Source organism: Semicossyphus pulcher, unplaced genomic scaffold (genome assembly GCF_022749685.1).
Source record: "Semicossyphus pulcher isolate SPU_LCO1_2020_fin unplaced genomic scaffold, fSemPul1.0.p SCAF_12, whole genome shotgun sequence".
Lineage (NCBI taxonomy): Eukaryota > Metazoa > Chordata > Actinopteri > Labriformes > Labridae > Semicossyphus > Semicossyphus pulcher.
The window spans coordinates 20,697,389-20,721,108 of NW_027211626.1; the positions used below are offsets into that span (position 1 = coordinate 20,697,389).

The following is a 23,720-nucleotide window of genomic DNA, read 5'->3' on the forward strand; positions in this document are numbered from 1 at the left end:
TTCGTTTGAAAAAAGTCGTGATTTACCCAGAATTCATTGCACTATAGTCCCGCTTAAGATAGTCAAGAACTAAACTGCTTTGTGAAACAGATGAATTTAGACGTCTATCTGAAGTCTGACTGTTTGTTATATCCAAGCCATAGTCAAAGTCTATCTTTGTGAACCCGGCCCATGGCCTCACATCAGCCACTTCAGTGAACGTCAGTTAGTCATTCCATACAGCCACTGGCCAGCCGTTGTAAGTGTACAAGATATTTCTCAAAATCAAGATCAGAAATGCCGTAAGGCTCAGGAATATCTTGCAATTTCTTGTGTTCTGCTCTCTGATTTAAGATAGTAAAAATACCTTAAATTGATATTGCTTGTTGTAAGAGAGACTTTTATTTTGAAATAATACAGGACGTTGTAAGCCCTGTTGCAAAAGTGAAAGTGGAACTTAAGTTCAGACATGTGCTCCATGAAAGCCTTTCCTTTGTCTTCTGCCTTTCTTACATCTACGAAAGCAATGGCTGTAAGTTTTTTGGTTGTTTTATATCTTGATTTATATTAATGAGTGACTTGGTTACTATCGTTGCATAGTGTTAGTTTTTTGACGTGCAGATTTCAATTAGCAGTAATTATTTCTGGGTTTGTCATGATGCTAATTTACAATTATGTGACACTACATTACATGCTATTGTAGGACCTTTGTTAGCATATGCTAAGTGCAATTGTATTGATGGCTATCACTAGCACTTTTTGCTAGCTGTGTTGAAATCACACTAAAATTTTTATACTAGCTAAGAAACATTCTAAGTTTTGCTGTTGTTTGTTTATTACAGTTTCACTCATAAACTTTTATCTCTCAAACATGAAGATAGTCATTAAAGGAGCAAGGCGCTCGCTTCCTGGCTCGTGAAAACTGAGTTTGGCCGTCTGTTTAATTACGTTAACATACCAGCCGTATATAACACGTAACGGGAAGAGAACACCTTGTATTCCAGAAGACTCTTGCAACTTAGAAAAAATAAAATAAAATTGTGACATCAAGTAACAACTTAGGAGCAATATAATTCACAAGTATTGACTTTATGTTTGGAGAAAATTATGATTAATTATCTGTCCACTTAATTAGACATCATGCATTGCTAGCTACATTTCAATTACAATTAATATTATAATTAAGACTTTATGGTTCTGGAGTAACTTTTTTCTGTGTTATGTTATTAAACTGTAACTATTATTACTATTGTATGAATATTGTATGAATATTTTGAGCGGGTTAGATCCATGTTGTCTGTGTCTATTTTGTAGAGCTCAAGGGCAGAGCGTGATAGAAAGGCATACAGGAGCAGAGCAAATACCCCCTGATTCAAGAGGGGAAAGGCTGAGGGGTCAAGTCCAGTGTTCAACCAGGTTCAACCTTTTTGCATTGCAAACAGTGTTTTTCATTACTTTCATACTTCTTCGATTGAAAACTTCGAGTCATGCTGTCCAACCGAGTAAACATGTGACTCACCGGAAATGTGTTTGTTGTAAGAAATAAAAGCACAAAAGCGATCACTAAGATATTTTATTTTATGCATTAAAAGCAATAAAACAAAAAGTGCTCATTAGCGAAGTCATAAGTCATGTGTTACAGGGTCCACTCTAGTGGCTTGCTCAAAAGCAATTCATGCATGAAAGGGATACAATTATCTATATTTTGAAAATTGTAGTTAAAATGTTGACAAAAAACATGTAACATCAATATGGGAGATGCATTAAACCTCATAAAGTTAACCAGGGGACTAAGTAGAGCTAAGGAGCAATCTTAGTATTGTGCACAAGAATGCACATGCACATGTGACACATATTCCTGTCGTTGGTTTCAAGCTATTCTGGTGATCGACAGCTGGTGGCTGGCTGTAACATGAAAGGTAAAAACGGCAAAGGCAGCAAAATAGGACTGCTGCCCAGCATGCATGGAGATAAATAATTCACAATGTAAAATGTATATTTCTAAATGCATTTCTAGTGCTCGGAAGTAACAATCTGTTTTGAAATGTTGTTTACATGAAAACTCAACAGAGCACTTTTAAGTTTCATTCAAACCAGCGCCAACGTGTCTGGCATACTGTATCATGTGGAATGGACACTAACTTATCGAGACTCACTCTCAAGTTTTAAAGATTAAAATGACACCAGAAAAAAAAGGTAAACATTTCTAAGCTCTCTGTGCTGCTGGGATGCTGGTTTGTAATCTGAAGTACTTTGTAATCGGAAGAATGTGACACTGAGCTGAGTGTGGCGACCTGCTGGTTAAGTACTGAAGGTGTCAGCTTCAGTGTCTGACAACTGAACCACTGAATACTGTTTCCTGTGGTGGCCCACTTACTGAATAATGCAGATGAAGTCGGCCTCACACGCTCAATTTTACCAACCAAGGACGATCAATAAACAGCTGTTTGTCATGCTGACAGTGGGGCTCAGACAAATGAGCATTCATGAACACTCATGCACAGTGGAGGGGAAACATACAGTACATAGCAGACTATACATAGTGTACAGTAAATATACAGAACAATTTATCATTGGTAATGACAATTAGGACTACATTAGAAAATGTAAGAATATATATTATACTAACATTCAGTTTAGCTACAACACAGTATTTTTGAATATCGTAGTACAATGCTGTGAGCAGCACAGATAATCTTCATCTCCACTGTAAGTATAGACAGTAGGCCTACCCAATATGAGTTAAACTGTGACAATAACATTTTTCAATGATGCAACGCTGATATGCAGTGCAATAAATAAACAAAGCATATTATTATATTAGCTATACTGTTGTCAGTCTTTTGTGTGTTTCACATGCTCATATTGCCAGGATGATGAAAATCTACACTGCTATATCTATGAACACATTTTTTTACAGCATCAAATAACTAATTAAAAAAGAACACTTAGACATAAATCAGCATGATAAGAACTAACTATAATGACAGAAACCATTTATTTGACTTGTCCCATCTGTTAACATGGAGGAGGCGGGCTTTATGAGCTATACTGCGGCCAGTCAGCAGGGGGCGCTCGACATGTTTTGGCTTCACTTTTAGGGAGCTGTCATGTCGTCCATCTTTTTATACAGTCTATAGTTCGGACGAAGGGGGCCTTTCTGTGTGGAGTTTACATGTTCTCCCTGTGCATGTGTGGGTTCCCTCAAGGTACTCTGGCTTCCTCCCACAGTCCTATTGCATGAAATATTTCAGCGTGAAGATAATTAAAGTTAAATGAAAAAATAAAAGTCCCTGTAAGTTTTCCTAACTGTGCTTTGATCAGTAACAACACAGCAAGTGGATGACTTGACTTTCTGATATGTAATGTTTAATAAAAGCCCAAGATAAGTCTTTAATGTGCCAGTGTAATCCTGAATGTTAATCAAAGGAAACTGTAAATTAGCTCTGACAGGACATACACAGGGGTAGATTAATTGTAAAGACATTAGCTGCTGACCTTTCAGCTCCTTTGACATGACAAACCCATCAGAGCTTTGTCTTTTTGCTTCATTGTTCACTTGTCGAGCTTTCTAAGAACTTAATACGTTAAACCCCCCTCGGCTCTTTTCAGACAATCTGTTCAGGTCTTCAGTTGACCTGTAACCAGCAGGATGCTCAGAGATATATGAACAAAGCTATTGTTTCTGTAAAGAGGCCCGGGCTTGGCGCTTTGCATCATGGGAAAAACAGCATGATGTTATTAGTAATGAGTTTTGAATAACCTGCAGGCGTCACGAGTCCTGCACATTCTGATTCCTGTAATGTGGCATATTTCTTATGTTGGCCTTTTATATTAACCGCCTATTTTTTATTTATTTAACACCAACAATTATCAATAATGCACACAATTTCTCAGGATGATCTGTAGCCTTATTATTACAGTGTGCAGTACTATCAACACAGTGTATTTATCTTCCTGTGAAGGGGCAGCCCTCTCACACAGCCTCCCCCGGCTCAGCGTGTCAGAGACCACATCAGTTCCTCCACACTGCGATAAAAATAAAAGCTCTTGTACTTTGTAACGCAATCCAACACAGCAACCTGTGTGCTGAAGAAGAAGAACAACAGTCTTGTTTTTAGTCCGTTGCCAGTACAGTCATATGAGAGGGTTTACTGACAGGAAGGAGAAATGTATCAACACATAAAAGAGCCTGTATCCCAGGCAGGGATGGCATGTTTGATTTATTAGCAGGGCCGCAGCCTGGAGTTTTAAAATACTGATGTCATGTTGCTTTAAGTTGTTAAACAGGAGCCATGATTACTATGTTAAACGGCATGTGTGTTTATCTTTTCTTTGTCTCATGTAACCTTGTTGTTTTGTTTTTCATTTTACATACTTGAGTGGGATTCCTCCCTATATGCAGCCCCCCTTGTGAAAAATAAAATCTAGTCTTATTATTATTGCTTTGAAAAATAACATCAAGATTAATTTAAAAAATAAATATAAATTAAAAAACTATATTTACAAATAACTATATTTGCAAACTAAATGGCATTAGTAAACAGAGTTTGCCAGTTGTCCTCATCTCACATAATTGAAAGTTTAGTCCCTTGATAACAGCAGGCTGTGTAGGGAGGGGGATTACTTTCCATCGACCTTGGTGAATAATACATCGCCTTTCCTGTTACCTTTTCACAATAAAAGTTGCCCCATTTTTGAGCCGTTTAATGCTTTTAATGTGAAGCAGCGACGGTAGAATGTTGGGTGATAATTAGAAATTGACACAGATGAGATAAAATTTAAAAATAGCCATGCTGTATACATGCTGTAAATCCCTCGTGCCTGTGAAGGAGGTTTGAATGCTGTGGGGGATAGGCGGAGCCTGCCTCTAAAAATAAAAAACACTGTATACAGAGAAAAAATAACTACGTGTAGGCCTAAATATTTATGAAAAATAGCACATTTAAAGTATTAAAAACAGTACATAACCCATATTAAAACACCCACTCAGACACATTAACTGCATAGTGTATGACTGATGTGTGTCACCTTGACGGTTATAGCTGCTGCGGGTAATGTGCAGTTCCACGCGCCTCCACTGAGCCACAGTGTATTTCCTCCATGAGTCCTCACGCGGCAGCAGGGAGGGATGTGTTGTATCATCCCGGCAGCCCGGCAGACGCTCTCTCCTTCAGTCTGAATCCTGCAGCTCCATCATGGCTCTCAACATCCCCGGCGTGGCCGTGATGCTGTTCTTCTACCTGCTGGTCCTCGGGATCGGTATCTGGGCTTCCATCAAGTCCAAAAAGGAAGCGAAGAAGGGCCGGGGGGATAAGACGGAGATGGCGCTTCTGGGCAACCGGGGCATCAACCTGGTGGTCGGCATCTTCACCATGACAGGCGAGTAACTGAAACAACATGGAGTCACCTTGCGATTTAATTGTGCTCTGAAAAGGAAACGGGCTCGTATTCCATGTTAAGGTGGTGTCCGTTTTATCAGATTGAATGTGCGCTCGTGCGATCTACATTTATGTTTTATAACATTAAATACGTTTCTCCAGTTAAATCTTTAAACCATATATTAAAAATATAATAAAAAAGAGAAAACATAACGTGCACAATTTTATAACAGCAACCTAACGTGCCGAATGATCAACATTGGTAGGCGAAAAAAAAATCTTCATGAATATGTCTGGGTTTTTTCCCGTGATTTAACAGAAATATAGATGCAAATGTTAACATGATTTTAATTCTAATAATTTTTCGTATATTTTTTGATGCATCATGACAAAAAATAGAAAGCGTTCAGAAAGGGACAGAGAAAAAAGAGGAACTTAATACTGTTTAAAACAAGCTGAGTCACATACAGGAGAAACAGCAGGAAATTGGGTCAGTGAATATTTTTAAAACTGCTTTATCCTCATGCACATCCACATCTTTCATAATTTATAACTGACCCTCAGACCAAATCCCTTTTTTTGCAGCTCACAGGATGAAACAACTTTAAGGACAAGGATGTTTTAAAGTAATTGGTCATTAAATTTACAGTAAATTCCTATTCAATTTTAATTTCTTATTAAAGTTACAGTAGACCGGCTGGTTCTTCATATCAGGTTACAGGCATGTGCGAGTTTGGCAAGAGTAGCTGCGGCTAACCTTCCTGCTACTGTCCTCTGTGTGTTTGTCATATCTTCGTGTGTGTTTGTGTGTTTGGGTGTGTGTGTTACAGCTACATGGGTTGGAGGTGGATTCATCGTGGGCACAGCGGAGGCAGTGTACAACCCCTCCATGGGACTGATCTGGGCTGTGATGCCAATCGCAGCAACTATGTGTTTCATTATCGGTGAGAATTTCCTTTTAAAGTCCTGTAACGGTGAGAGGCAGAGCGGAGCAGTCTGGGGTCAGTGGTTTCATTTTCACTGGATTAAGGAAAAAGTGTAAAGCCATAGTGGGCCCCCGAGACTGTAATGCTTATTACACACACGCCACAGTGGCCGGATAAAACATAGAGAGAAATCTTTGTTGTTCTTTGATCCCTATGACAAGCATTGGGAAATGTAAAGTTTGTGCAGTAGACTGTCCATATTAGTAAAACAGAATTAGCATGTCGTTTCTCAGGAGCAAAAGTCCAAATCTGATGAGCTTTGATATCAAGACAAAACGTGCAAAAGAAACAAAAAAGCACCCAAGACACAGACACCAGTATCTTGCTTGTAATCAGGCTGTTGAGGAATCCTTGTTATGTGTTTTGCATGTACACATCTTAAGCTGGTTTAGAGAAACCTGCATGCTACCTGGATTGCTCCAATAGAAACCAGGATACTGTGGCATGTAAACACTGTATCCGGGTTCCTGAATATCCTCTGTTGGTACAGATAATAGAACTGAGATGGTCAGAAATGAAGACACAATCACATACAGAGGATTAGAAACATGTTTACTGTTTTGATTATGCATACAGGGATATAAATAACCCATTTTCCCATGATCTGTGTGAACATCACATCCTTGTTAAGATCAAAACCAGGACTAATGAGCACGTAAACATGCTCCATGTTGTCTTCCTGTTATTTGAAGTGAGGTTTCCCATAACTCAGTACAGTTGTGTTGGAAAGAAAAGTCTTAAACCTTCCAAAAACAGGAAACTTTTGACGACACACTGGATTATTGGGTAAAAATAAAGTCTACTGCTTTGACAAAGATATACACCTATATTCTAAATACGATATTCTTGCACAATAATGCAAAGACTGCATAAGAAGGACACTGTTCTTCTTATTTTTGCATAAATAACACCTCTAAAATGACAATGTTTTCTGGTTACATGGCAAAGACATAATATGGAACATTACTATTACCTGCTCTTGTGAATAAAAAGGACTTTTGCATCTCTATTGAGAACTAAATCTAGAGCAGCAAGGCTGAAAACAAAAGAAAAAACTTGAGTCAAGCAAGACTGTCAACCAAGACTGTCATCTGGTGAGTAATACCAAAGTAAGACCAAAACAAGTCTATGATTAAACAAAATATCTAGAATCTAGAAGACAGAGTTGAGCACTCGGACAGTAGGCAGAAGTAACATGATGGTGGTTTAACCCTACAATCCAGTTTAGGAAGGGTGGAGGTTTGATGAACAAGGCAACTTAAAGCTCCTGTGAGGAGTTTTTTTGCTGGTTATGAGACTGAAATGACTTCTAATGACTATATGAGCTACAAAAGCAAACCAGCCCAGCAGCAACTAGATTGATTATTTCTATATAGATATTTTTAATGCCTGAAACTGCTGGTGGAGGGTAAGTGCCAGACGAATTGACTGAACGCTGTCTTTGTTTACATTTTCCAGGGCAACCATTTTAAGTGTGAGAGTGATACAGATGACTGTTAAAGAAAGCAGGATGAGATTTTCTGTGAAAAAAACACCACTTAGAGGGCCGATTTTCAACCTATGGGGAGCTAATGCTATTATGGTAGAAAAAAAATGCAATTTCAATCTGTGCTTTGGAGGATGCTATCAGCTTCTCTAATGGGCCCTGGAAAAAACTACGTAAAACGTGTCATCTGGCGGAGGCCAGGGAGCTCGCTAATCCACTCTTCCTCAATCTAGGACGCCCGTCTCCGATGTCATGTCTCGTTCAAAATCGTCAGGTTTGAAATGTAGACTGCAGACCTGAAGATTTTTTGGATGATCCACCGGTATATTCTTGACGTATTTCTGATTCTTTTCCGGGCCATTGCCTGCAGCGATTAATGTCCTTGACTGGAAAACGGTAGTATTTCACTCCAGCGTCTCTCGCTGGGCTATTTTTCTTTCAGAGGAAGGGTGTGTTTGTACTACTTTCTCCAAAGCTATGGCGCCAATTTCAAATATGATTGCTTCTGTTGATTACAGAGAACACCAGCTTTGACTGACAGTGGCTTTTTCTAGGCGCAAATTGCTCCTTTAAGCATGTACAGAACAAAATCAGCAAAGAGGGTACCACTTTGTCCACAGGGGGCGCTAAAATCGACACAAAAAGTTCCTCACAGCAGCTTTAACTTTCACAATCTACCAAAAGTAAAGAGATTATTTTCTTATCATCGGGGTCAAATGAGTTATTTTAAACATCATTGATGAACTCAAAGTTCCTCTGATCAGTCTTCAATTACATGAATGGAAAAAATAACACAAAACCTTATATCACAGATATCATGTACTAATCGACACAGTCGGTCAGATACAAAAGCCTGCACAACATGACATTTCATTCAACATCATAGGTAACTTTGCCCTGAAGAAACAGACCACCTGGCAGTAGGCAAACAATACCCAGGGTCAGCACGTTCTCGACTGTCATAGGAGTCTAAAACATATCAAGGTCCCACCTGATCAGTACCTTTGGGCAGCCAAATTCTCCCATAATAAAGCATTCCAGATGTGAAGGACTCTGTGAGGCCTCACAGATTAACCATGACCATGCATGAATAGTCCTCATATCCATTCATTTCTACCACGGATGTTACGGATCACTGCTTCCTTTTACTGGGAAGTCTGAACTACATACTTGCTCCCTAATGTTTAGAGTCTATAGATTCCTTTACTGTAAGGTTTCCTAAGCATAGGAAATCACTCACTCAAGTATTAAGCAGGTTAAGAGAAATACATTTTCCCAAAGCAGTTAATTACAACATTTCATCATAAATTAACTCCTGAAATGCATCATTAACTTATAAATTCGTAGTGTACAGCAACACTACTTGACAACAGATTTTCTTCTTGAATATGAAAACTTTCAGGTGTTTTGACATGTTTTAATCAATGGAGACACAAAAGGTTACACAACTTCCTTCCCTTACCTTACCTTTGCCTGGAGATTAGTGGAGAAAAGCAACATTCCTCTTGCTCAGGAAAATCCCCTGGGAAAAGAAAGATTTATCCTCTTAAACTCTGATGAATTTACACTGACACAAATGCGGTTTCAGCGGAGGGCCTAGAAAGCAAGTGAGAAAAATGATCCATTTTTCTATGAATGATCTTAACTGTTTGCCTTTCTGTGTGGAACTTGATAACAGATGGGGAAATGCGATAAAAAACGGCATATTCATCTCTTTCACTTCCTCTTTTTTTGGGGCCATCTACTAAACAGGAACAAAACAAAGTTTGAGGTAAATTCTTTAAAAGATCACAAAACATAATTTAAAAGAATTTATGTTCCAGGACAGTTTTGATTTTATTTTTTAGCTCTTTAGATATCATCTATTTTTATTTGGCTAGTTTACATTTCTAGCCAGAATAAAGACGAGTGATGTCAGTCCTATTTAGATCATGGGGCAGTGGTGTGTTCTGACCTGTGTGGCTTTAATGAGTATTAAACACTTGAAAAAATTAGCCAATAGACTGAATAAAAGAAGTGGACGTCAGCCACTATGACGTCAGCAGCTTGTTTGTGGACTACCTTTCTGAAGCCTCGAGTTTGCCATTTTTGCCGTCACCTTGTTTTTTGTTCCCAGCCAGATTTTCATTGAAATAAATGTCTGTTAAAGGTTCAGAAGAGACATTACAGAATAAGTTCAGCATTTTAAGACATTCACTCATTTGCTATCTTTCTGAGAATTAGATCAATATATTGACACTACTCTCATGTTTTTTGATTCGAGCGTGTTTTAGCCAAGCTAAGCATAAAAATTGAAAGCATCAAAAACAGCTCGACTGGCCCCGTCCATAATCAAAGACAGACCAAAGAACAACCCACCAAAACTATTTAAACATGATGCATCTTGCTTGTGTTAACAGAAAAGCTAATCTTTTGGGTGGGAACATTCTGAATCTGTTCTTTGGGGAATAACAGGTTATTTACCCGCCAAGCAAGGCAAGGCAAGGCAAGTTTATTTATGTTGCACATTTCAGCAACAAGACTATTCAAAGTGCTTAACACAAGACAACAAAAGCAAAGAATCATATGATAAAAACCCCAAATATTTTAAGATGTAAGTTCAGGTCCGGTCAGAACATGCTTAATCTGCAGGTTCCACACCCTGAGAAGGTGATCCCAGAACTACCTTTTCTCCTGTAAGAGTTCCAAACCCTTGGGGTTTTTACAATCACACGATTTTTGAAAGCAAAAAACAGTTTGTTGTTTATTTAACCTTTTGTGTTAATTTTGGTTTTAATTCTACTTTTAAATCTAAATCTACCTTATTCTTTCTAAATCGCTGAATGAAGTAGGCTACATCAATGCAACCATAGTTTCCGCTGGATGTTAAGTCACTATCTATCACCGAATGAGGTAGCATAATGGTGATTCCATACAGTTGTACTTCTTTTAGCAGTCAGTGGAGTCTCCCCCTGCTGGGCATTAGAAAGAATGCATGTGTAAGGCACCGCAGCATTGGCTTCATCTTTGAAACCAAGTGGCGAGGTCCAACTTCTTATATACAGCCTATTAATGAGCCTTAAATAAAAAATTCACGACTCCAAAATCTTTTCTTTCTACCTTGTGTATTTTTTTTTTGTCAGTTTAACACTTTTTTTTTTTTAAAAAAGGAACCCTTGAAAAGATTACCCTGGCAAAACTTTATTTTGTGTTCATGTTTGAGAACGGCATGTTCTGTCTAAATCGAGGTAAGCTGCATCAGGATCTGTTTGGCATATCACTTTCCTGTGAAGACCCAAAATATTTCATCTAATTTTATCTACTAGCTACTAGAGGGGCCATTTAAGGAGAAGAATTCGAGTATTTCATGAAGAAATCTATTAAGTGTTCAGCTAAAGGTAAATGTCTATCACACATTAAAAGGCTGAAAAACCTAAGTCTTTCTCTATTCCCTGTTTCATCTTTTAGGTGGCCTCTTCTTCGCCGAGCCGATGAGGGACAATAAATATGTGACCATGATGGATCCCTTCCAGATCAAATATGGAAAAGTACCGACGGCCGCTCTCTCGCTGGCTTCACTCATATCAGAGATTATGTGGGTGACGGGAACACTCATAGGATTAGGTAAGAATGTCTCTCTGTGTGGGTGTGATGCATCTGATACTCGTACGTTGACTCTGGCAGCGGAGCAGCTGTTGATCGTAGCCCACTGCTGAGGTGTTGAGTGAAACACAAGCCTTTGTCTAATTGTACAGTTGGTCTGAAATAACTCTAGCACGACCTTAATTCACACTAGTAACCACAGGACTGCTGGGTCAATAATGTGATGGTAAATAAACAAAAACAGCAGCATAGTTATGAATTACTGTGGTACAGAAAATTTAACAGAATTCTGTTTTCTCTTATCAGTTTCCCGGCTGTCTGCAACAAGTCAAGTTGTTTTTTTGTGTTAAAAAGTTGCAATAACGAAATGAAAAATCTTATGAGGCCATTTAGAACAATGTCCCTCTTACATAGATTGGTCATGCAGAGACCAGTTATTTATAACTGTAAAAAGTCCAGCTTAATATATATCTTTCTCACAACTCTTTTAAAAAATACATTAACAACTGTCTTTTTGGCAGTTTGGCCTTTTATGTAAAAAAATAAATAAAACAACTCACTTTAAAATCTCCTACATCAATACCAGCCTCAAAAATCCAGTGTTGTTCAGGCAACACTGAACTGTTAACACACAAGCCCTGTTAGTTCTTCTTACTTCCCATGAATACTTAAGGATCTTCTATAATTTATAGGCTCTACTTCTATATATACATCTAAAGCCTTTAATGGTTTAGGACAGTGATTCTCAAACTGTGGGGGGCGCGCCACCGCTCCTGTGTGTTTTTTTTTTCGTTTGGAAAATGTAGCAGGCGGAACTATATTTTGACGTCGGACAACCCGGACTCATTTTCAGGTGGCGCAGTACACAAACGTGTTGCCCTCGCATATATTAATGATTTCTGTGAGAAGCACATAACATGTAGACGGCCGCACTCTAATTGTACTCTTTTCTTCACTGTATTAAGTTTTAATTCACAATCTACTTTAATCTGATCACTTTGCTTTGCTTCACTCCCCCAACACACCAGCACCTCTGCTCTCTGCACAGCTGCTGGCCCCGCCCCCTCTATCTGTCTGTCTCTCTGTCTGCTTTGTTGACTGCCTTCGTCAGCAGTCTGTTTCATTAAGTTACAAAAGTTAAATATTTTCTCTCGCAATTCAAAACAGCACGTGAGCCGCGTGTGCACGAGGGACGTTATTAATGACGTAGCAATCAAAACGAGCGATCGATTGTTACCAAATGACATCTGCACCTTTTTATAAGCTTTATAAACAGCGACAATCAATGCATTTACAGTAGGGACGTACGGAGATACAAAATATGATTGTATAGATTAGATTGCGTAACAGAATTGCATATGATTGTGGACAGGGCTTTTCAAGCAAAAATACTATTCGATATTCACTTGGGAACTATTCGATCATTATTCGAAGACATTTATCGCCATAGGTGCCGCCAAAGAGAACAAAACTGAAATCGTCGAGATTACCACTTTAATGTTGGTTAGCAAACAGCTCTCATAAGCGCTACAGCCACCGTCTGGCCATAGTACTGCATTACAACCAGGCACCGAAAAAACAAGAATAAAGATATTTTTTAGATGAGATAATAATTGCTTGAACTTTTCATTTTTTAATGAATTAGTGACTATTGAAATATTCGAGAATCATGCTGCTTCCCTCGTTTCCAGCAACAGCAAAATCCAAATCAGGTATTCAGCGTTTGTCAAAGTGGCTCCAAAGCTAATAAAAAACTACCTGTAGTTCCTTTGAAAGACAAAGATTAAATAAGGATAAGAAATCCCGCCTTGCTCATCCAAGTCCCAGATTCCTTTTCTGGATTCACTCCACCTAAAACAGTATAATTATATAAACAAGAGGTGGTAGCTGTATTTCTGTCCAACTGTCCAAATAAGACAGCTGATTTCTAGGGTTTATTTATGGGTCAGTATGTTGATTTTAAGTCCTCAAAAGGATCTGAAATGTGTAATTGAGTCTATATAGACAGTGTGTTTAAAACACTAATGTGCGTGCATTTAACAGGTGTAACTATGAGTGTGATCCTGGACTTGTCCTACACTGTAAGCATCTGGATCTCTGCTGCTGTGGCCATCACATACACCCTGCTGGGAGGTCTCTACTCTGTAGCCTACACAGACATCATACAGCTCATCCTCATCTTCATTAGCCTGGTGAGTTAGTGCTTTCCAGGTGTCCTATTCTATTCCCTGGCTGTCCTGGGGGTAACCGGTTCTGAAGAGACATTACAGAATAAGTTCAGCATTTTAAGACATTCACTAATTTGCTTTCTTTCTGAGAATTAGATCAAAATATTGACACTACTCTCATGTTTTTTGATTCGAGCGTGTTTTAGCCAAGCTAAGCATAACAATTGAAAGCATCAAAAACAGCTCGACTGGCCCCGTCCATAATCATAGATGGACCAAAGAACAACCCACCAAAACTATTTAAACATGATGCATCTTGCTTGTGTTAACAGAAAAGCAAATCTTTTGGGTGGGAACATTCTGAATCTATTCTTTGGGGAATAACAGGTTATTTACCCACCAAGCAAGGCAAGTTTATTTATGTTGCACATTTCAGCAACAAGACTATTCAAAGTGCTTAACACAAGACAACAAAAGCAAAGAAACATATTATAAGAACCCCAAATATTTTAAGATGTAAGTTCAGGTCCGGTCAGAACATGCTTACTTTATCTGCAGGTTCCACACCCTGAGAAGGTGATCCCAGAACTACCTTTTCTCCTGTAAGAGTTCCAAACCCTTGGGGTTGTTACAATCACACGATTTTTGAAAGCAAAAAATAGTTTGTCGTTTATTTAACCTTTGTGTTAATTTTGGTTTTAATTCTACTTTTAAATCTAATTCTACCTTATTCTTTCTAAATCGCTGAATGAAGTAGGCTACATCATTGCAACCATAGTTTCTGCTGGATGCCTGGCATGTTCCTTTAAGGTGACAAAAGAAGTTACCTCGGCCAGCTGTTGTTCAGCAATATAAAGTAACAACAAACACCTTCCTGTCAAACCACAATTTGTGTGTTTATTTGTGAGTTAACAAGGCACTTGCTAGCTAGGCTAATTGCCGCCAGTACTTAAATATGTAACTTTTGAAAATACAGATAAAACACGTCCTTGTTTATTAAATAAATAGTTGAATTTCCACACTATAAAACACACTCTAGCTCGCTTTAATACATTCAGGAGTTTTGCTACCATAGCCACTTATTCTGGTATAACTAGTAGCCTATTAGCTTACTTTGTGGCTAATGTTAGCGAGCTATATGTAAATATTTCTTCTTCACTTGTACTGTCGAAAAAAATTAGTTCAGTACAGTTTTAGCATTTAGCTTTTCCTGTAATTTTCACTTATTGTAGCTAGCGTAAACTTGGCTCACTTTAAGTCTTCTTTATCTTCTCCTCTAACTCTTGGAAATAAAGCAAAAACTATTTCTGAAAATGTTTTACTAATTTGTATATTTATGTTAGGAGGTTTAGCCATTTCATTTAGAAGTAGAAGTTTATGCTATTAAGAAGCTATGAATGAACATTTCACTAATTTTAAATAATTATTTTGGAGTAAAACTCTGTTTTTTAGCCGTTGTGTGCCCTAATGATTTCATCTTTAGGTGTCCAGGAAAAGTCTTAGATGGTGCGACGATGGCTCAGTGGTTAGCATGTGTCATCTGAACACATGCCAGTCAGGTGAACTGTAAACTGATGTGCGAATGTGAGTGTGTTTGTCCATCTTTATAATTGCACACTGAACAAAAAGGCGACCTGTATAAGTTTGTCTACACACCCGAGAACCTTTAATCTATTCGGGGTTAATTGAATGAAGAATACAAATAATGTGATTCTTTGTAAATAAACCATAGACTTTATATAAAGAAGTGGACTTAGCCTCTTGGTTTCAAAAGTGAAACTATTACCGAAGTGTCTTAAACCTGCTTTCTTTCTAATGGCCAGCAGGGGGCGACTTCACGGTTTGCGAAAGAAGTCCGACTGAGAAAGTCTATGAGAAAAAATTAGAAAAATCAGAATGTAGATGATAAAATGAGCCTACTTCTTACCTGATTTGTCTCCTCTGTAAACATTTTATTTCTTTAATACAGCATGCGGTTCACTCTGCATATTTAGGGTCCCATTCACAGTAAAATAGACGATATAGCAGTTTATGCTCTAAGGCCTAGCTACCTATAATTAATTGACAAGTCATAACCTTGGGGAACTATCAACCAGGATAAAGGTGTGGCAATGTGTAAATCTTGTCACTTCTGGCACCAAAAACAAGATGGCTATGGCCAAAATGCTAAACTTCAACGCATAAGGCCACAAACCAAAGGGTTACATCACAGTTGGCCACGTCCACTTGTTATATTCAGTCCATAGGGTGAACTTAATGGGAACTTCTTGTAATTGGTGGTGTCACATTAGATCCAGCTCACATTTTCCCGTTATTGTTGGTCAGGAGGGCTTGTTGTAACAGTACCGTAGCAGTGTGCTAACGGTCTTTGCTTTTTCTTAGTGGCTGTGCGTGCCATTCGCCATGATGAGTCCTGCTGTGGTGGACATCACTGAGACAGCTTTCAACTCCACCTTCCAGTCTCCTTGGGTCGGTACCTTGGAGGCAGACAGAGCCTGGAGATGGATCGATAACTTTCTACTTCTGGTAAGTCTTTAAGGGTTCTCAAGAAAGATTCGATGTGTGATTAAGGTGAGGTTTGGTCAAGGACGCCAGCAAGGATGTCCTCTGCCTCACTGTTATATTAGATCATGGACAGCTATCGAGTTTCAGGTTTGGACTGGACAGGATCCAACTTTGACTTTGGGATGCACGCATTCGCTGTGATCTCTCTTGTGCAATGAAGTGGACTGCACCGCAGGTGTTGCACAAACATTGTCCTTAGGTTTCATGTTTGCACAGCACCTTCAGAAATGTGAATCCCTCCACTTTCAAAGCTAGATTACGTTTTTATAACTTCATAAACTTGCAGTTGAGAACAGCATGACGCTCTTTAAAGAGGTCTAGCTAAATCTTTTAATAAGCTTAGGTGGGAAAGGTAAAAGGACTTTATCTCGCAGCATTCCTGAGAGCTCGTCAGGAGGTGGAGGTTTTGAGGAGAGGATGACGGAGCTGCTCCTGCTCCATTTTGTGCCTTTTAGATTTAGGTAATAGAGCTTATCATTTGTTTTGCCAAAAGATGTCCTCCAGAGTTTTTCTCACCACAGGACTGAAGTATTTCCAGAATCATCAAACACGCCTCTCTTCATTTCAGATCAAAAAATATTGCTTCTTCTGGACATTGTAAACAATGTAGCCTGTTTTACAGCTGTGACTTAATTGAATTTAAACACAGATGCAAGCATCGAGTTTTTAATCGATGGTGATATGAGGTAATATGACACATTGATTCTCCAGGTCACTTTAAGTTGCAGATTTAAAAAGTAGAAGGCCACAGCCTGTCTCTTTCAGAGCAATATTTCAGCTCTTTGTCTCCAGCTCTGCCTGTCTTTGCCCCAGACTCCACAATGATACACTGTCTCCTCTTTGACCTGCACTGAATGTGGCCTGAAGGCATACAATGTGACTCAGGATAACTTTGGTGAGCATAACTCCTTGTTAAGAATCCAAGATCAAACAGAATCTTTACACATCTTATGCTGGATGAAGAATAGCCTTATTTAGACACGCCGTGTATCTCAGTGCTTAGTGCAGGGATAAATGCTCCCCTTCAGACGGTAACCTTGGCACAACACAGTGTATGCTGCTTCTGCTCATTCAGTTCTCCTCCATCGAGCTTAAATGCATACTTCTGCATAAGGCATCCAGGTCTCCTGCAGCTTTACCTCTCAGTTTTCCATCACAGCAACTATAAGGTACTTATCTAACCTGGTCCCACCTAGGGTTATACTAATCCTTCAACACCACATTGCATGGTAGTGACATAAAACATGTTAAAATTACATGTCAGCACTACAAGTTCTTTTGGCGCCTACCAAACTGCTACTCTTTACAATGTTAACCACGTGTAAGAACTTCTCTCTTGTGCACTTTGCATTGTTTCCATGTGTCAGCACATCATTTTAACACATTATGTGCCAACAGAGCGCGAGGCGGTGTGAAGAGGTTTTGGTCATTTTATGTTCTTAAAGACTGTGTTGCTTGACTTGACTGATCCAGGAAAAATAAACACAAATTATTTTTTCAAATTTAATACAGAAAGATTACATTTACATAAAGCTCTGGACTTGATAATAACTCATTAGGTTTGGTGATGCATTGAACAATCCGTTTTTACTTTCATCACAAATTCTGCTCCTTGTTTTTGCTGCTATGATACTGAAGCAATATCACACTCAAGGTTGTACTGTCTGTGTGACAAAGGCACAGCTGTACTGATATTCAGTTCAACAGCACAACCTCAAGTGTGATATTGCTTTACTACAACAGCTCTACGAGCAGCATATAGCAGTAAAAGGTATTAAGCTACAGCTGATTAATATTTTTTTGTGTATTCAATCTACAATTTCTACAATCTGCTACTTTGTGTATGTCTGTATGTACTGCAGACAAGCTACTTTGTTATTTGTACACTTTGTATATGTATGTGTATTAGGGATGGGCATGGATATTCGAATATTCTAAATGACATGAGTATTGTCTTGCCTAAAGTACATTAAATATTATTCATCAACTACATCAATCACATATTGTTGATTAAACCTGTACACCCATGTATACAATAAATAAAGAAAAAACATACCCGGCACAGCTGCGCAGTTCATTAACTGTGTCAGCAAATACACTGTTTTTACCTTATGAGGAAGAGCGCTGCTGTGCGTCCCTGTGTGAGTAACAGAGACTCGCGTTGTGATGACTCACCGATGTATGCCAATCTTACTAATGCACCCTTTAAATAGCAGAGACAGACTGCGTTGGGTGAAAAATAGCGCAGTGCGCCGGGTGTACGATAGGGACCTTTGGCTGTGACGTAGCTTGTTAGGGGGCCACCACTGAGCGTGGGGCCTGGGGGTCCCACCCTCTGACCCAGAGGTTGGTCCGCTTCAGGCAACATTATGAGTGTGCTACACTTTCTTTTTTTGTAGTGAGGTTAACTGGATATCTTTTTTTTTTTTAAAGTATTCGAATAATGATATGCCTTCAAATGCCCATCCCTAACATGTATATTTGTACATGTATCTGTACCTTTTTTTATTTATCTTGTAACCAGTGAAATAGGAATCTGTTGACAGTTGCTTTGGTGGCCTGTATGATTGATCAATCTAGAAGAGATAGTTTGCTGTGATGTTTTTTGACGATAATTAGAACTAGGGATATTAGATTTTTTGCCGATATCCAAAATGCTGATATTTTCCAGCCCTTTTTGCCGATTGCCGATTTCGATACCGATATATTAGGCAAGTCTCCCCTGTAGTGGAATTGATATCATGCCTACTCTTATTGTAGTGGCCCACTGGCAGATGGCAGAAATAACATAATACAGTGCTTTTTAAAATGTACACATTCACTGGACAATATAAGAAAATTACTTTTTCAAACTATGTTATGTACAAAATGCCATATTTATTTGTATGTAACATTTTCTGTCAAATAAAACTGTAATATTCAAACTTAGACAGGCTTGGATGATGCTCTGACAATCCTGGCAATAGCCACAACTAGGGCAAATTTTACCTATTGCACAGAACAAATACATAACATGAAATCATCCTTGCTGTCCGTTTCGAACATTTTGAGAAAATGCCATACCACATCTTGCACCCTTCTTCGCGCTTGATGGAAGAGGCGTGGTGCCGAGTTAATGTCGTAGTATTACGTCAAGCTTTTTTAGGGAGTCTTAGAGCATTTAGGCAGAATTAAAGTGTTGTTTTATCGTTGGAAAATATCGGCAGAAAAATGACGATGCCGATATGTCATTTTCAAGCCATTGTCTGCAGATACCGATAACGTGCCCATAATATCGTGCATCCCTAATTAGAAGACGAGGCGTAGTGATACATAAGCAAGTGTTGTTTAACACAGCGCTCATGAAACACCACTTGTCCAATCAAATTACTGGGTTGCCATGGTATGAAATATATTCTGATATACCTATTCTAAATGATTTTCTTCTTTTTTTTTGTCTCTCTCTCTTTTTAAGGGTTTGGGGAACTTGGGTCTTCAGAATTTCCACCAGAGGACGCTGTCAGCCGCCTCCTCAACTACAGCAAAGATCACCTGCTTCGCTGCTGCGTTCATCGTTCCCACATTAGGAATCCCTCCTATAATCCTCGGTGCAGTGGCAGCATCAACAAGTACGATTCAGGGACTGATGATTAGGGATGGGTATCCAGAACTGGTTTTTTTTGTGGTACCGGTACGTGATTGGTTGGTACCGAAAGTACCAATAAGCTAATGGAGAAATGGTGCTCCTGTCGGTATTTAAAGTTAACATTCTGTCTATTTAATGTTGTTTCATTTCAGTCGTTTCATTCTAACGTAGCTGGCATCCATCCCCTAGTGATGATGAAACCGCTGGCGTCAGGCAATGACGTTGCATTGTTTGGTCTCATGCTGAAGAAAGTCTAGTAGGTCTCTAGTAAAGCGTTTGATAGTTCGGGCTCACTTTACCAAATGTAACTCTGGTGCATCTTCTTGCAATTTATGTAAAAAGGTAGCTTAAGGGGGCAACACCAGCAACCTCACGAAACATACAAGTTCAACAGCCTATCAATCTGAAGCAGTGTGGGGTGTTTGACGGCTTTAGCAAAGCTGCTAATGCTAAAGGTTGTTGCTAGCGTTACTGCTAGTACATCCACAGTGCAGCCTCCGAGTCCCGGTGGCTCTGATAGCAATGCTGCAGATGGGATTAGCCAAACTAAAAAAGCAGTTACACCTGTGGTTCCTATAAATAAGCCTGTCGTTACTCAGTCACCGTTTTTAGCTAGCTTTGGATGTTAGCCTTATACAGTCTATGATATTAGCACTTCTAAGTCAGACAAGCAACAGCCCCAGCTTCATCTGCGGTGGGTAACGTTAGCAGAAGTCAGACACCCAAGTTTAACCCATGCAACCCGTTAGTTCCTGTGTTATTTCCCCATCGCTAAACGAAGGGGAAATAACACAGGAACTAACGGGAGAATGTCACAGAGCTGTTGCCATGGTTACTGTAAAAGATTTACTTCACTTCAGTGGAGTCCACTTGGTTTAGGTTGGCTAGTATCTGATAGCTCGCCTAAGTCTGAATTTTGAGTTGCCATGACAGCCAGAAAACTATTTTTGTATTGCTTCTGATTTTTACTGTTACTACATGTACTGTAAATGTTAACCCAAGTTACCAACCCCATTCCAGAGGCACATTATCACACACCCTAATAAAGATATGTCTTTATTTTTTGCACCAAATAATGGAGAGTAGTATCAATAAGAGTAAGTAAGTATCGGCATCGATAAGCAGTATAGGTATCAAAGCCGGTATCAATAAAAACGGTTCCCATCCTGACTGCTTTTAACCAGACTTTTTAATCTTACATTTGATCGCTCGTCTGCATGCTTGTGCGTGTTTTTACGTGTCGTTCTTCTCACCTGTTTGTCTAACTGTCTTCATCCTCAGACTGGAACTTGACCTCTTACGGTCCTGCGTCTCCAATTGAACGTGGGGAGATGGGACTCATCCTACCCATCGTCCTGCAGCACCTTACCCCAACCTACATCTCCATCATTGGTATTGGAGCGGTGGCCGCCGCTGTCATGTCATCCACTGACTCCGCCTTACTGTCTGCAGCCTCCATCTTCACCTCCAACATCTATAGGAACATCCTGAGGCCACAGGTAAGGAAAAGGAGGACAGTTTGACATTTCAAATCATCTTATTTGGAAAAAGAAAAAAGGTGGGCGTTCAAAAAAGAACCCTCAACACAACTGGTTCTCATAGTTTTTTGTTTTCCTCTCTCTAGGCGTCGGAGACGGAGATCCAGTGGGTGATCAAGATCTCTGTTGTGGTCGTGGGCTTGGCCGGTACATCTCTCACCTTCCTGGACAACAGCGTCCTGATGATCTGGATGCTTCGATCGGACCTCACCTACACCCTGATGCTGCCGCAGCTCGTCTGCGTCCTCTTCTTCAGGATCTCAAACGGTTACGGAGCGGTCCTCGGCTGCGCGGTAGGCATGCTCCTGCGGGTGTTGTGCGGGGAGCCACTGCTTCGGATTCCACCTGTTCTGAAATTCCCAGGATGCACTCTGGTAAATGGTGTTTACATCCAGCGCTCGCCGATCAGGACCATCTGCATGCTGTCAGCCGTGGTGTCCATCTTGTTGTTCTCCTACCTGGCGTCTGTGCTCTTCAACAGAGGCCTGATTCCAGAGAAACTGGACTTTTTTCATGTGAAAGCTCAGTACTCAACACAGCCACAAGATGACGCCAAATATGACACTAAGGAGGAGAACTTGAAAGAACAGAACGAGAACAATGAGGTGTGTGAACCTATGTTAGAATCAACATGTTAAGAGATATTTTTTTAAATATATTTTTCATCAGTATGGACTTAAAGAACAAATGTATTTAATGTGTAATAACATACATAACATACTTTTACTAGTACAGAATATTTTGAATTTTTGTATACTTTTATACATACCATAAATTGAAAAAAACATCACACCTATGGTTTTATATTGTTATTATTATTATTGTTGTTGTTATTATTATTGTATAATATTGTTTGAGAATGCTAAAGGTGCAAAGTATTTATAGGAAACCATTAAAGGAAACCTGTGGTGAGGTCCTATCATCTTGAAGCAGATCTTGACGCAGCTATCTAACAGATACGTTTTGATGTGGGCTTACTGTAACTTCTGTGTGCATGGTCCAGGTCGACTTTATTGGAAAAAAAAAAATCTAAAATACAATAAAATATCAGCTCACACTTGGTATTTCCTGGCACGTTAAAGTAAAAGACTCAGACTGAGATCACAAGCAATAAATAATAATGACTTTTCCATCCATTCGTCTATTTTCTTCCTCTAATCTGGTGTCATTAGGATAGGAGAAGTATTCCAAACATCCTTCCCTCCAGCAGTGTTTTCCAGATCCTCCTGGGGGATCTAAAGGTGTGTGCGTGGCGGCTGTGGGGTCAGTGGTAGAGTCGGTCGTCTCTCAATTGGAAGGTTGGCGGTTGGATCCCTGACTGCTACAGTCACATGTCAAAGTGTCCTTGGGCAAAACACTGAACCCCAAATTGCTCCTGAAGGCATAGCCATCGGGTATGAATGCCTATACAGTAGATCCTGATTGGCACTTAGGTCATTGCCATCAGTGTGAATGAGCGTGTGAATGGGTGAATGTGACATGTAGTCCATTCATACTGTATAACCTCTCCAGTGTGTTCTGGATGTACCCAGTGTTCTCCAACCAGTTGAACGAGGCCTCCTGATCCGATGCCTGAACCACCTCATTTTGACAGGAAGGAGCAAAAGACTCTGAGCTCCCTCCAAATGTCCTCACCTTATCTCTAAAGCTGAGACCAGACGCCACTGAGGAAACTCATTTTAGGATTATTTTTCAAGATAGATATCATTAAAAGTAATTTAATACAGGTAGGCTAAGATAAGATTATTCATCCACGCTTTAAGAACACATTATGCAAATACATAGTGCAACACTGAAAATGCCCGATAAGAGCAGTAACCCGAGGTGTTTTGTTTTTAACGGGGCCATATCTTTTAAATGGATATTCATATATATAAAGCATGGGTTATACATATTTGGGTGTTTATTGTTCACAGTGAAAAAGTTAAAACTGCATTATTCCGTGTTTTTCCAGAATGACATTCTTAAAAAGGTCGCCTCTGAAATGGGCCGTTCAGAACAGCTGCAGGTTTCTACGAAGAACCTTGCTTTTGTCATTCACCGTCGTTCACCTCAGGCTGCCTTCTTGTACTCGCTTGTAGTCAAGTCTTCAGGATCTCAACTTACTATTCCGACACCTCCCGGCGATTCTGGCTCGAACATATAAGGCAGAATAACCGATCCTAGAGCCGCCATGTTTTCAAAAACACAGTTGAATAATAGAAAATTGATTGCATAGCTAAAATATGTCCCCCTTTAAAGCTGTTATTTTAAGGTTAATTGGTTTCAGCATGTTGCTGTAAAGGATTTCTTTTAAACCAGCAGGACTGCTTTAACAAGGCCAAATGATTTAATTGTGGTGTACTAAAACCTAAGCGAAACAGATTAAATAGAGGAAAACCCAGCACTACAGTTAGTTTAAAATTCACCT

The 23,720-nt window shown here is 39.4% G+C and overlaps 1 protein-coding gene across 1 annotated transcript; it reads left to right on the plus strand.

The window, feature by feature from the left end:
* Positions 1–478: 478 nt before the first annotated feature.
* Positions 479–22,446, plus strand: LOC138588312 (high-affinity choline transporter 1-like). The gene is made up of 9 exons (XM_069658351.1): positions 479–511; positions 5,025–5,361; positions 6,191–6,304; positions 11,280–11,435; positions 13,458–13,606; positions 15,965–16,108; positions 19,602–19,755; positions 21,054–21,271; positions 21,397–22,446. The coding sequence occupies exons 2-9, from the start codon at positions 5,178–5,180 to the stop codon at positions 21,946–21,948; spliced, it is 1,671 nt and encodes a 556-aa protein (XP_069514452.1). The 5' UTR covers positions 479–511; positions 5,025–5,177; the 3' UTR covers positions 21,949–22,446.
* Positions 22,447–23,720: the final 1,274 nt, after the last annotated feature.

Excerpts from the sequence above, each read along its gene's own strand:
- LOC138588312 (XM_069658351.1), top strand. The coding sequence starts at position 5,178 with ATGGCTCTCAACATCCCCGGCGTGGCCGTGATGCTGTTCTTCTACCTG. Across the intron at positions 5,362-6,190 it reads CGGCATCTTCACCATGACAG|CTACATGGGTTGGAGGTGGA; the intron begins GCGAGTAACTGA and ends TGTGTGTTACAG. Across the intron at positions 19,756-21,053 it reads TGCAGTGGCAGCATCAACAA|ACTGGAACTTGACCTCTTAC; the intron begins GTACGATTCAGG and ends CTTCATCCTCAG.